Source organism: Sinocyclocheilus grahami, unplaced genomic scaffold (assembly GCF_001515645.1).
Source record: "Sinocyclocheilus grahami isolate Dianchi unplaced genomic scaffold, SAMN03320097.WGS_v1.1 scaffold39.1, whole genome shotgun sequence".
NCBI classification, from domain to species: domain Eukaryota; kingdom Metazoa; phylum Chordata; class Actinopteri; order Cypriniformes; family Cyprinidae; genus Sinocyclocheilus; species Sinocyclocheilus grahami.
The window spans coordinates 2,889,861-2,902,368 of NW_015505218.1; the positions used below are offsets into that span (position 1 = coordinate 2,889,861).

The 12,508-nt window shown below is 37.6% G+C and overlaps 1 protein-coding gene across 1 annotated transcript in view; it reads left to right on the top strand.

Moving 5' to 3' along the window:
• chm (CHM Rab escort protein) overlaps positions 1–12,508 on the top strand; it is a 54,465-nt gene that overhangs the window by 23,154 nt on the left and 18,803 nt on the right. The window contains exon 9 of the mRNA XM_016267685.1: positions 6,936–7,013. Within this exon, the coding sequence (XP_016123171.1) occupies positions 6,936–7,013 (78 nt within the window). The remainder of the gene's footprint in view (positions 1–6,935; positions 7,014–12,508) is intronic.

The following is a 12,508-nucleotide window of genomic DNA, read 5'->3' on the forward strand; positions in this document are numbered from 1 at the left end:
TTGTATTCCACAAAGAAAGTCAGTCAAACAGGTTTGGAACAACATGAGGTTGAATTAAATTATTACAAAATTAGCATTTTTGCATGAACTATTCCTTTATGTTGCGATGAAACTAAAGTAGGCTGAAAAAAATTCAATGTCCACTCGTCACTCAATTGTTTGTGTTAATTCTGAAGTAGAAAGACTAAAGTTGTACTTTCTTGTAAAAAATACTCCAGTAATCTGTTTTATTTACGATTTCGTGAAATCATTTGTTACATTGTAGCGCCAGATTTATTCTTTCATATTGTTAAGTAAATCCGAGTGTAACAGATTATCAAAAAAGAAAAAAAGTAGGTCGGGGACGCAGTTGCACTCAAAAATGGAGATAGATTAGCACAAGCTTGCAGGGGCAGGGTTTAAGCAGATTAAATGATTAGAAAAGTCTTGCATACATCACCAGAGAGAAGGCTGTTGTCTAGTTACAACATTACGATTAAAAATTAAGATTTTTTTTTTTTTAAATATGATCCATTACATTCATTTAGAAAATAGATAGAGAGAAGTTTTATTTTATACCACCTGTGCCATTTGCGAATGTGTGCTACACAGTTACAGAATGCCAGAGCAGACAGGTGAGTCTACTAGAGGATTAAAAGACTTGAATAAAGCACCACAGAGAGAGGTGACAGGAGGAAAGAGACGGACCTCAGAAGGGACAAGTGCGAGGGATTGAGAGACAAAAGTCAGAAGGAGAGAGCAAGCGAGGGAGCCGGGTTCATTCATCACGCTGATACCTGCTTGCAGGTGATGGATGGATAGATGGAGGTGCAAGCTCAATAATGCTCACTCTCTCAGTTATTCACAGATCAGCGAGCAGCTCCACTAATATAGTGATGAAATGCTTTACCGTCCTCACCCGCATTATCCCTCAAGTTTTGACAGCAGAGACTTTTTAATTTCTAAATAACCTTTGGCACTTTGACTGCCATCTTTCGTCTTCTGCGCTCCATTCCGGTTCCCCCGTCTCGGTCGCCGGGATGTTTTTTGGAGCCGGCGTGATCCATTCAGCCCGGTAAACACATTTGGCCGTGGCAGGTTATGATTTGCACCTGCGATCACGGCGCTCCAATCAGACAACAGTCAAACAGAAACAGATTGAGAGGACGGGGAAATGCATTAATTAGAGCTGATGATTGTCTTCGCAGCATTCCCTCATACGTCGCGTTTCCTCTCTGTCATTCGTTTTCCTCCCTCTTTACCGTGTGTTCTCGGGGAGCAATAAACATTTAATTTATTCAGATCCAAACAGGATTTAATTTTCGCAGAGAAAGGCCTGCCAGCCAGCATGGCGCTTTGTTTTCTTTTAATTATTGGCCAACCATTAGCCCCCCACTCGGCTTCCAGCACCCTTGATTACAAGCGAATTTGCAGGCAATGAACCTGACAGGTAAGTGGTCTTTGCTGCGTGTGGTAATTTTGTTTGTTTAGTGTCTCCTGCACGTTAAGGGGATTTATTGTCGACGCACACAGAACGCTAATAAAACCTCTCTTTTTTCCGGGGGCCTCCCATGGGCGCTCCATTTTCTTTTTTTCCCCCTCCAAACCTGGCTTGGCTTTTGAGGAGGAGCAGCATGTCCAAATGTGGCATCAGGTTTTTTGTTGTTGTTGTGTTGCTTTAATCAAGTGAGTCAAGCTTTTCTTCCTTTTGTTTAATAGACTGAGATCTAACAGGTCACAAGGGATGCATTCAAGATTTTTTAGATTAATGGCTTCAATTCCGGCCCATTATTGACTATCTGCTGGGAAATTGTGCAGAATGTTTTGCTCTTTTGTTTAAAGAGGGTGAGCTGTAATTTTTTGGTTCTCATCAAACAGACATAAATAGTAAAAAGGCCCTTTTAATTATTTATTTTATTTTTTGTAACTTTATTTAAATGTATTTTTGTACAGTGGCATAAGTATGTGAACCCTGGAATTGTGTTAGTTTTATTTATTTTTTTGCATTAAATGGTCATAAAATGTCCAAGTTTATTATGTTTAGACAAACACGGTGTGCTTAACACACAAAGAGTTATAATCATTCATGTTTTTGTCGAGCATCCTATTAAACATTCTCAGTGCTGTGGGAACAGTAAGTGAACTTTACCTTGTTGCCATTACTTGGATGATCCACAACTTCTTTTTTGTTTTGTGATGAGTTTCGTAAGTTGTTTGTGAGTCCCTTGTTTGTCCTGAGCAATTAAACAGCCCACTGTTCTTTAGAAAAATCCTCCATGTCCTGCACATGCTTTGGTTTTCCAGCATATTCTTCATATCTGAACCCTTTAAAACAATGACTATGATTTGGAGATAATTTTTTTCATACTGTGAACAATTGAGGGACTCACACAGGGTGAAACACAACACAAAGGGTGAAAACATAATTTTCTAATGGTTTCTGCCTATTTTAAGATTTAGAGAGTACATGGTTCATACAAGGTGCTTGAATTTAGCTTTTTGAAATTTAATCCTGGAAAACTCTTGAAAACAGCCATGTTTATGAATAGGTACTTGAAAAGTACTTGAATTTTTAAAAGGCAGTATATATATATATATTAAATTATTTTGAATAAGGAAATATAACTAAAATAAGCAATAACTTTGCCATATTATCCTTTCAAATGTTAAAGTTGCCACATTCGATGCATGCGGTACACTTTATTTGTACCGTTTTGTTTATTTATTAGAATTTTAAAGACAATAACGATATTGTTTGATAAGTGAGATATCTGATTTTAGTCCTTGAAACCCCCCCCCCCCCCAAAAAAAAGTTAATAAATTTTTTTTAATTCCAGAAAGGAATTTAATTTTGCTTTATTAGTACGAACTCTGATGGTGCTTATTTACAGGCTTAGTCTAATTAACCTGAAGGAGTGAGTTGGTGTGTGCTCATTTGTGCATTTTTACATTATATAAAGGTTAGAAATTGATTTGCATTTCAATGAGTGAAATAAGTATTTGATCCCCTACCAACCAGCAAGAATTCTGGCTCCCACAGATTGGTTATGTGCCCATGTGGCACATAGATTAGTCCTGTCACTTTAAGAAGTTACACCTAATGTTAGCTCGTTAGGTGTATAAGACACCTGTCCACACAATCTGTATCTTCCATTCCGACCTCTCCCACCACCATGGGCAAGACCAAAGAGCTGTCAAAGGATGTCAGAGACAAGATTGTAGATCTGCACAAGGCTCGAATGGTCTACAAGACCTTCAGCAAGAAGCTTGGTGAGAAGGACACAACTGTTGGTGCGACTATTCGGAAATGGAAGAAATACAAAACAACCATCAATCGGCCTCAGTCTGGAGCTCTGTGCAAGATCTCGCCTCATGGGGTAAGGGTGATGATGAGAAAGGTGAGGGATCAGCCCAGAACTACACGGGAGGAGCTTGTTAATGATCTTAAGGCAGTTGGGACCACAGTCACCAAGCAAACCATTGGTAACGCACTACGCCGCAATGGACTGAAATCCTGCAGGATCCCACTACTCAAGAAGGCACTTGTACAGGCCCGTTTAAAGTTTGCCAAATAACATCAAAAGGATTCAGAGAAAGCTTGGGTGAAAGTGCTGTGGTCAGATGAGACCAAAATTGAGCTCTTTGGCATTGACTCGACTCGCCGTGTTTGGAGGGAGAGAAATGACCCCCAAAACACCATCCCTACTGTCAAGCTCGAAGGTGGAAACATTATGCTTTGAGGCTGTTTTTCTGCTAAGGGTACAGGATGACTTCACCACGTTGAGGGGCAAATGGACGGGGCCTTGTACTGTAAAATCTTGGACGAGAACCTCAGCCAGAACACTGAAGATGGGTCATGGATGGGTCTTCCGGCATGACAATGACCTGAAACATACCGCCAAGGCAACAAAGGAGTGGCTCAAGAAGAAGCACATTAAGGTCATGGAGTGGCCTAGTCAGTCTCCAGACCTCAATCCTATAGAAAATCTGTGGAGGGAGCTGAAACTTCGAGTTTCCAAACGACAGCCAAGAAACCTTAAGGATTTAGAGCGGATCTGTAAAGAGGAGTGGATCAGAATCCCTCCTGAGATGTGTGCAAACCTGGTGACCAACTACAAGAAATGTCTTACCTCTGTGCTTGCCAACAAGGGTTTCTGCACCAAGTACTAAGTCATGTTTTGCTTGGGGATCAAATACTTATTTCACTCACTGAAATGCAAATCAATTTCTAACCTTTATATAATGTGATTTTTCTGGATTTTTTTGGTTGGTATTCTGTCTCTATACGTTAAAACAGACCCTTCATTTCTTTGAAAGTGGGCCAACTTACAAAATCGGGAGGGGATCAAATAAATATTTCCCCCACTGTAAATTCTGTTCTTTTGAAATTTCTATTCCTCAAAGAATCCTGGAAAAAATTTATCACAGTTTCCACAAAAATATTAAGCAATGAGTGTGTCTTGTGGACCAAATCAGCACGTTAGATTTGATTTCTGAAGGATTGTGTGACACTAAAAACTGTAAGAATATTTCACAATCTTACTGTTTTTGCTGTATTATTGACAAAATAATTGGTGAGCATAAGAGACTACTTACAAAAACATTAAAATCTTATTGACTCTTGAACAGTAGTGAACATTTGAACAGTAGTGTATGTTTAATATTTTTGCACAAATTGAAGCTTATAGTACCAAGTAGCTTTAAGAATTTTTAAAATTCACCTTAATATCCTTTTTATAGATCAATATCAGTAACACAAAGTAGAGCATCTTAACTGGCAAAGTGAAATTCGTTATGGATTGCAGCCTTCAGCTATCTCAACCTGTTATCTCTGAAAACGCTAGGATATCATACCGTTGCGTTTCCTGCGGCATGAAAAAAGCCTCCGTCCTTACAAGGCTCTGTTCAATTTATTTGAAGCTCTGCCGTGATGTTGCCATTAGAGCCCGAAGCTTGTTTGTGCTTCTTGTTACATTACTTTTTAATTACAGAAATAACTAGTTGGAGGCAGTTGTTTTGTGGGGATGTCGGCGGGGTGAAGGGGGGGTAGGGTGTTAGGTGACGAGAAAGAGGGAGTTGTCGAAGATTTATTTTGGATGTGACCTTCTCCACACTCGCTGCAGCTGTAATCAGTGGAATTAATAGCATAATCAAATTATACACAAACTCATAAATCATCGGTGAGCGCGCTGTCATGGCGTTGGGCTATTAATGGCCTCCATTGTTTTGCTACCGTATTAAAAAATCACGTCCCCTGATTCCCGTCTTGATAGGAACTGAAATGCCATTTAGAGGCTATAAAGAGCAGGGGCTTGTGGGGGTACTGGATTTTCACAACTGTTAATTTAGCCGTGATGGCGAGTGATGTCGCCAGGGCGAGTGCTGGGGCCTGGAGAGGGAAAGGCAGTACCCACGCACTCCGCCCAACTGCATCATTGCGACCGACAGCGGGCAGTTAATTAGAGTAATATCAGCTTAAACGTCTGTCAGTTAGGGTTAATGATATCAAAGGGCTTCCCCGCTGCCTCTATGGGGTTCTGTGGAGGACAGGAGATGGGCCCAGATGATTGCTGGCAGATTTAGCCTCTCTGTTTTTTTTGTTTTTTTTTTATCTTTGCACTTTATTAAGATGCCATGTCTCTATATTAATCTGGGTAGACAAGGCCAGAAGTTTTTTTCCCCTTGGAGTGAACAGCAAAATCTCACCATCTGTGTCTTTAAACATGTTTATGTGGCCTAGTACCTCACCTTTGGCCTTCTTGCCTGTGGCATACAAGGTGACGGGTGTGTACCCCCAGGATTTCTTTTAATGTATATTTATGCCTTGTTAATGAACGAAAATGTTAATAAAGGTTATTTTTTTTCTAAATATGTGTGCTCACCAAGGCTGTATTTATTTCATCAAAATACAGTAAAAACAATAATATTGTGAAATATTACAGTTTCATAGATTTTTGTCTGAATATATTTTAAAATATAATTAATTCCTGTTATTTATTCCAATGTTGATAATAATAGTAAATGGTAATAATAACATAATTAATACTAATGATAAGACAAATCAGCATATTATAATGATTTCTGAAGGATCTTGTGAGACTGAAGTAATGATGCTGAAAATTTTAGCTTTGCTATCAATTTTAAAATTAAATTGAAAATACATTTCTAACTGTAGTAATATTTCACAATTTTTGAATGTATATTTTTACTGTGTTTTTGATTAAATAAATGCACCCTTCGTGAGCATAAGCGAATCCTTTCAAAAACAATTACAAAATACGATGGCAAATCATGAAAAATTAATAGATCTATAATTTTAATAAATCGTCTTTATTTATTTATTCATTCATTCTTTCATTAATTTAACCCATGAGAGAGTATGCAGTAAACTTATTTTTACTGTGGTTGAGGGTGTAATCATCTAAAGTGTCAGTAACTCACAGCCTCTAATTGCTTATTACCTTTGTAAAACTCCAAAAAAGGCAATATATTAGACACCAATATATAAATAGTTACTTTTACTATTGTGTTATTCTTAATATTAATAATTCAACTGTGTGCAATCACACAAAGTCAGCTATTATATCACAGCTTCTGTCTGTCGGTCTGTCCATCCATCTTTTTGTCTGACATTGTCTCCAAGCTTAAGAATATTTGAGTCACTTTGTCCTTGTTTATAGTTTAATTATGCTGCTATACTTTATCACCACAAGATCGCGAGACTACATGACAAAAAGCTTTACTTGTGAAGTTAACACATTTTAAGATCTTGGTGACATTTTTGCCTTGTCAAATGAATTGGATTTTGTCCTTTCCGTGTGGACAAGGTGTGATCAGCCCTTTTAATGTCATGCCATCAGCTGCAATTACAGCTGTTTAGCGGGTCCATACAGACTGGATGTCATATAAATAAATGCAAGTGTATGTAAGGTGTTACTTTTTTTGTCTCCCTACAGAATGTGTGCCGTATTTGGAGGAATTTATTGTCTGCGACACTCAGTGCAGTGCCTGGTTGTGGACAAGGCGTCTAACAAGTAAGTAGTTCACCACTGATTCACATCTTACACATTAACAACACGCATTTCAACAAAAAAACAACAACTCATAAGACACCGAAATTCAATTAGGTAAGTAGATTTACTTCCTCCTCTGGTTGATTCACACCACTTCAGCATCCCAAGGCTGATCAGAGCTCATTTGTGTACGGGGTACTCAAAAACAAGGCCAAGAGATGGCGCACATGAGTGAATGGGTGGGGGGGAATATTCGGAATATAGATATGAAATTAATTTTCTGGGAGACAGCGGTACCAGCCCCCCTTAAGCAGCCGAGCTCGGAAGACAAATCACAGACTCTGCCACTTGGGCCGGCGATGAGTGATGCCGCTTTTTCCTTGTGGCCTTACCTCCACTAATTGATTTTCATCTGAAGACAAAAAAGCCCTCTGTTGCTGCCTCTTAAAAAATGAGAGTTCATCTCCCGTCTCCCTTGATTAATCTGTGCTGATAATGTGCGTCAGGCCCCACCAGAAAGGCCTTTAATGAGTTTCAAAGGTGGATTGTTGTCATAAACTAGGTTAGATCGGGGGGTTTTTTCCCCTCTCTCTTTATTCCTTCCTCATTCTTTGGCCTTCTCTTTGGCAATATATTGAGTTTCTTTCATCTTGCTGGTGAATGACCCAGGGGGCTTGGATTCCTCTGGATGTAGCGCACGGACACTTACACATGTGATAGCATTAGCTTACTAGTGTAAAGGCTATGGCATATCATGCCAGTGCAGCAGTGCTCAAATTAGATGCATTTTCCTGTCGTTTATCAGAAAATCATAAATTGCTCGTAAGCTAGTAATTGGGCATATCAACCCAATTATGGCTGCTTCTCTGATTAATTGCGATCTCAGTATCAATTCTTAAAATTACAAAAACCTTCTTATACTCAGCAGCAGCACATCTGTTTCTGTTACTGAATCTACCAGTCCACGGCAAAATACGTAATTTTCCCTGGGTCCAAATTGAATTTTAATGGCATATGTGGAAATCTATTGAGTTATAATATGCTGAGTAAACGGTGTAGTTTGATTCATATACAAATTATTCTCATGAACCAGTTATTTTTAGTGAATCAAAAAATGTGCAACCAGTGTAGTCTGAACAAATGACAATGTATAATAATTTTTAACATTGTTATTATAATAACAGGTTTACATAAAATCAATTATTTTAAATAAGAGGTCAACTGATATATCGGTTTTGCCAAATAATCGGCACCGATAGTTGAGTGCTGGAACTATCAAAATTCCATGGCGATAGTTTTTCAGGTTTTTTTTCCATTGAAGGAACTGCTGAGAAGGGTCCGCTGTCATTATACAGTGCAAGAGCGGCCTATAGTGGCGGAAATCACTGACACCTTGTGTTGTATGTTTTGATACATGAGGCTGCGGCAGCCTGCATAGTGCAGGACACTTCAGATGTCGATTTAAATGCAGACGACGGAAAATCCTGCCACGCCACACAGCGCCATTCACATAGTTTTCCATTAAATTACATTATATTTGTCCCAATTCCTTGTTAATGTACATAATGACTTCACCCTAGGCTGTAAAATTGTGTATTGTTCATTTTTTCAGCTAAACGTTTGTCTTTCTATGGCTCTAATAAAGTATGCTTTATTTTTCCATTTGGTCTGTTTTTTTAAACACTGAACTTCAAACTCATCTATGTCACATTGTTCATTTACTATGAAACTATGAGCTAACTTTAATGATTAATATAATAATTCTATTTTTATTCATTTACAAAGTATGGTTCAGTACTCTTTTTTTTTTTAAATAGTTAAGCACTATTTTAGTTTTCATTCAGTATCCATTTAAAAAGCTATCGGTTGATTAATCGGTATCGGCCAATATGGTCCAACCTAGCAGTCGGTATCGGTAAAATCCACTATTGGTTGACCTTTATTTTAAAGGTGACATATCATGAAAATCTGACTTTTTCCCATTTTAAGTGCTATAACCGGGTCCCCGGTGCATCTACCAACCCAGGAAATGTGAAAAAGATTAACCCAGTAACTTTATTTTGGTAAGCCTTTTTCTGCAAGCATCTGAAAAAACAAGAGCGTCAGATTTCGCTCCCTTCGTAACGTGGCAATGGGATCTTATTATAATATCACCTCCCCTTTATTTGCACGTTTCCACTCACGGTGACAGCGCCGCCATTCTGTTTTCGCAAGCGACAACGGTATACCAGTTCTAATGCCATGGCTAAAGTTCGAGCAAAGCATGCAAACTGTTCTATCGTTAGCTGCACAAACGAGCACAGAACACTATTTAGAGTCCCAGCCTCAGAGGAGACAAGAGAGCAGTGGATTTATTTATTTATTATATATTACCCTGCTGCCACACAGATTTAATATAAACATGCAATCTCTTTCCCAGGTGTTTACCTTCACAAACATAACAGACTGTTTTTGTAACTTGTGTGTTTTTAACATAAACTTGTGTGTATTTGACAGTTTAAGCGCAATAAGACATGAAAGAGAACTTAGTTTAGAAATCACATGCCATGTGACAGCCTCTTTCTGTGCACGTGCTCCGGATGTGTGCGCTCAGAAAACCCTATATCAGAAGATTAAACTAATATGGCTATAAAATGCATGATTTCAGAGCTATAGGCATGATAATCAAAACCAAACAGATAGTTTAGTTTTTTTTATCAGAGTATCTGACGTATGAGCTGTAAAGGCACAGTCCTATTCTGGAAAAGGGGGTGGGGAGCAGAAGTTCTTTTGCATTTAAAGAGACATGCACGAAACGGCGTGTTTCTGCTTCCACTCAAAATAGGTATTTTCAAAATGATATAATAAATGATCTGTGGGGTATTTTGAGCTGAAACTTTACAGACACATTCTGGGGACACCTGAGACTTGTATTACATATAGTAGAAAAGGGCATAATAGGTCACCTTTAAATTAAAACTAAAACATAAAATCAAAACTTTTTAAATATCAGTTTTTCGATATATTCATCTGATAAATAAATAGCAGTTAACTGTGGGTCATGTTGTTAATTTTTAAAATGCTATTAAAATCTAGTAGTAATGATATATTATAATTAATATTAAATATAAAGATTCCTTATATAATTTACAGCAATAGCCGAAAGAGGATTTGTTTTATATTTCAACATTATAACCGAAATATGACAGAATGACTCAGAATTGAATGAAAATTACATAAAACCAAATCAAAATGAATCAAAACAAATGGAAAACTGAATTGAATCTAAACAAAAGCTTGTGAATCAGAATCAGATGGACACTTCATTTCCAGCGATATTGTTGACATGATTGCAAAGATACTATTTAAACTGAGCTGGATGTTGACATCACTGAATTCAAGGACGGTCCAGCGCTGTCCGGTTTGTTACCGCCTCGACAGGCAACTCAATCACGTGTCCGAATTCATTTGTCCAAGTTGATTTCACACGTCAACTGAACTCAACTCTTTGAGTGGCCTGTGATGATTTCTTCTGTCACTCGTGGCGGCCCGGTTACATTGAAGAAAGCACCCAACCCATATGCTATGTTGACTATCCAAGTTGGAAATTTAATGCACTAAATATTTAAAAAAAATTAGTATTTCCTCTTTTGTCCATACGCGAGTTAATGTGTACACCAATTCTTTCAGTGATTTAAAACAATGGCGTACTATTTTATGCAATATTTACCAAGACAAATTAGCTTCTTGCTTGTAATATCCGTCATGGTGTCATTCAGCATATGATCCGTTTAGCCTACACAAAACCACATTTGCAGAGAAGTATATAAAATTCAAATGAGTTGGGTGCAAGGTTATCACGCTGATTGGTTCAGAGGCCACTGACATAGTTTATGAAGGTGATTTATGAATGCTTATGATGATCTACAAAGGCAACGCTGGCCTTGGTTGCAAGTGAAACGGAATCATTAGCACTATTTCAGTGTTTTATGCACCCTGACAGAAGAAACTTGTGCACTTATATATAAAAGAGTACTGAGAGAACACTGCAGATAATTGCAAAACATGTTTAAAAAAAATGTTGAACAAAATTCAATCCAGGACTCGTATAAGGATTTTTTTTTCTGCTGTTTTACCTCTGATTTTCACCGCAATGCCTGAACTGTCCTGAGCGCCTTCGCGTCTTCTTCTTCAGCCTGTGCGTGAGGCGTCTTCTTCTTCTTGCTTTACGGCGGGTCACAGACTTATAAGTGCATTACCGCCACCTATCTAATCAAATGGACCATTGACACTCTATCTACAATCTCAATTGGGAGTGTGGTCCATTTGAGAGATAGGTGGCGGTAATGCACTTATAAGTCTGCGATCTGCCGTAAAGCAAGAAGAAGACGCCTCACGTTTGTTTGTGTATGTTTTATGACTCTCAAAGCCGTGATTCCCATCCACTGACATTATAGGACTGACAGACTGCAACGGTTTGAGTTAAAAATCTTTGTTTGTGTTCTACTGAAGAAACAAAGTCACCTAAATCTTGGATGCCCTGGGGGTAAGCAGATAAACATCACATTTTCATTTTTGGGTGAGCTATCCCTTTAAAACAGTTTAAACTTTTAGAAAACCCATCACAAATTTGTGGATGTTTATTCCTTTTCACTGCGTCTCATATGTTTTTAAATGCAATCTGTGTGATGGGCGATTCGGCTCTTTGTATTAAGCAATGCATAAATACATTATGCTGTTCTGTACATAGTTGTTTATGCAATTTACGAAATTATATTTGATTTATATGAGTTAATTTAGACGTAATGCACGTTTTTTTATAGACAGCTATTTCCTTGCGTTGACAATTTAATGCGCAGCATTATTTTGCTTATTGCGCCCTCTTGTGGCCTCGGGAGACAAGACAAAAGTTTCCTTAATACCTATTTAATCTGCATATAAAACATTAGAAATTAGATATTTTTTTAATTTTATTTTGTGTTTGACTGTTAAAACAAAAAATATTTGTTGTTTGTCTCAGTAAATTGGGTTAATTTAAAAATACAGTGGTTAAATTCTACAGTGTTGACATTTCACTTGCACTTTCTTATATATTTCATACTATTAAAAAAATAAAAACACTTTATACCTCCAATATAACCAAAATGGTAACTTTTTAAAAGTTGTATTTAATTTATTGTAATTATAACATTATACATTTGTTTTTCCTAACATAGATGATGACGACTTTGTGAAATGCATAATGAGATGTTTTGAATAATTTCCATGTAATGAAAGTAAATGGTGATAAAATCTATAAAAGCACCATGAAATCATTATAAAAGTAGTCCATATCATATAGGCATGGGCGATAAAACGGTATCGATATTTATCGACGGTACACCTTCTTTGATAACGATATAAAAAGGTGTTCGATATAGAAATGTGCACGATATAAGCACGTGCTCTGAGTGACGCAGGCAGCACACACAAACACGAACACATGCTGAATTGAGTGCTGTGCCTGCCTGTGATGAGGAGATTGTGAATTTAAAAAA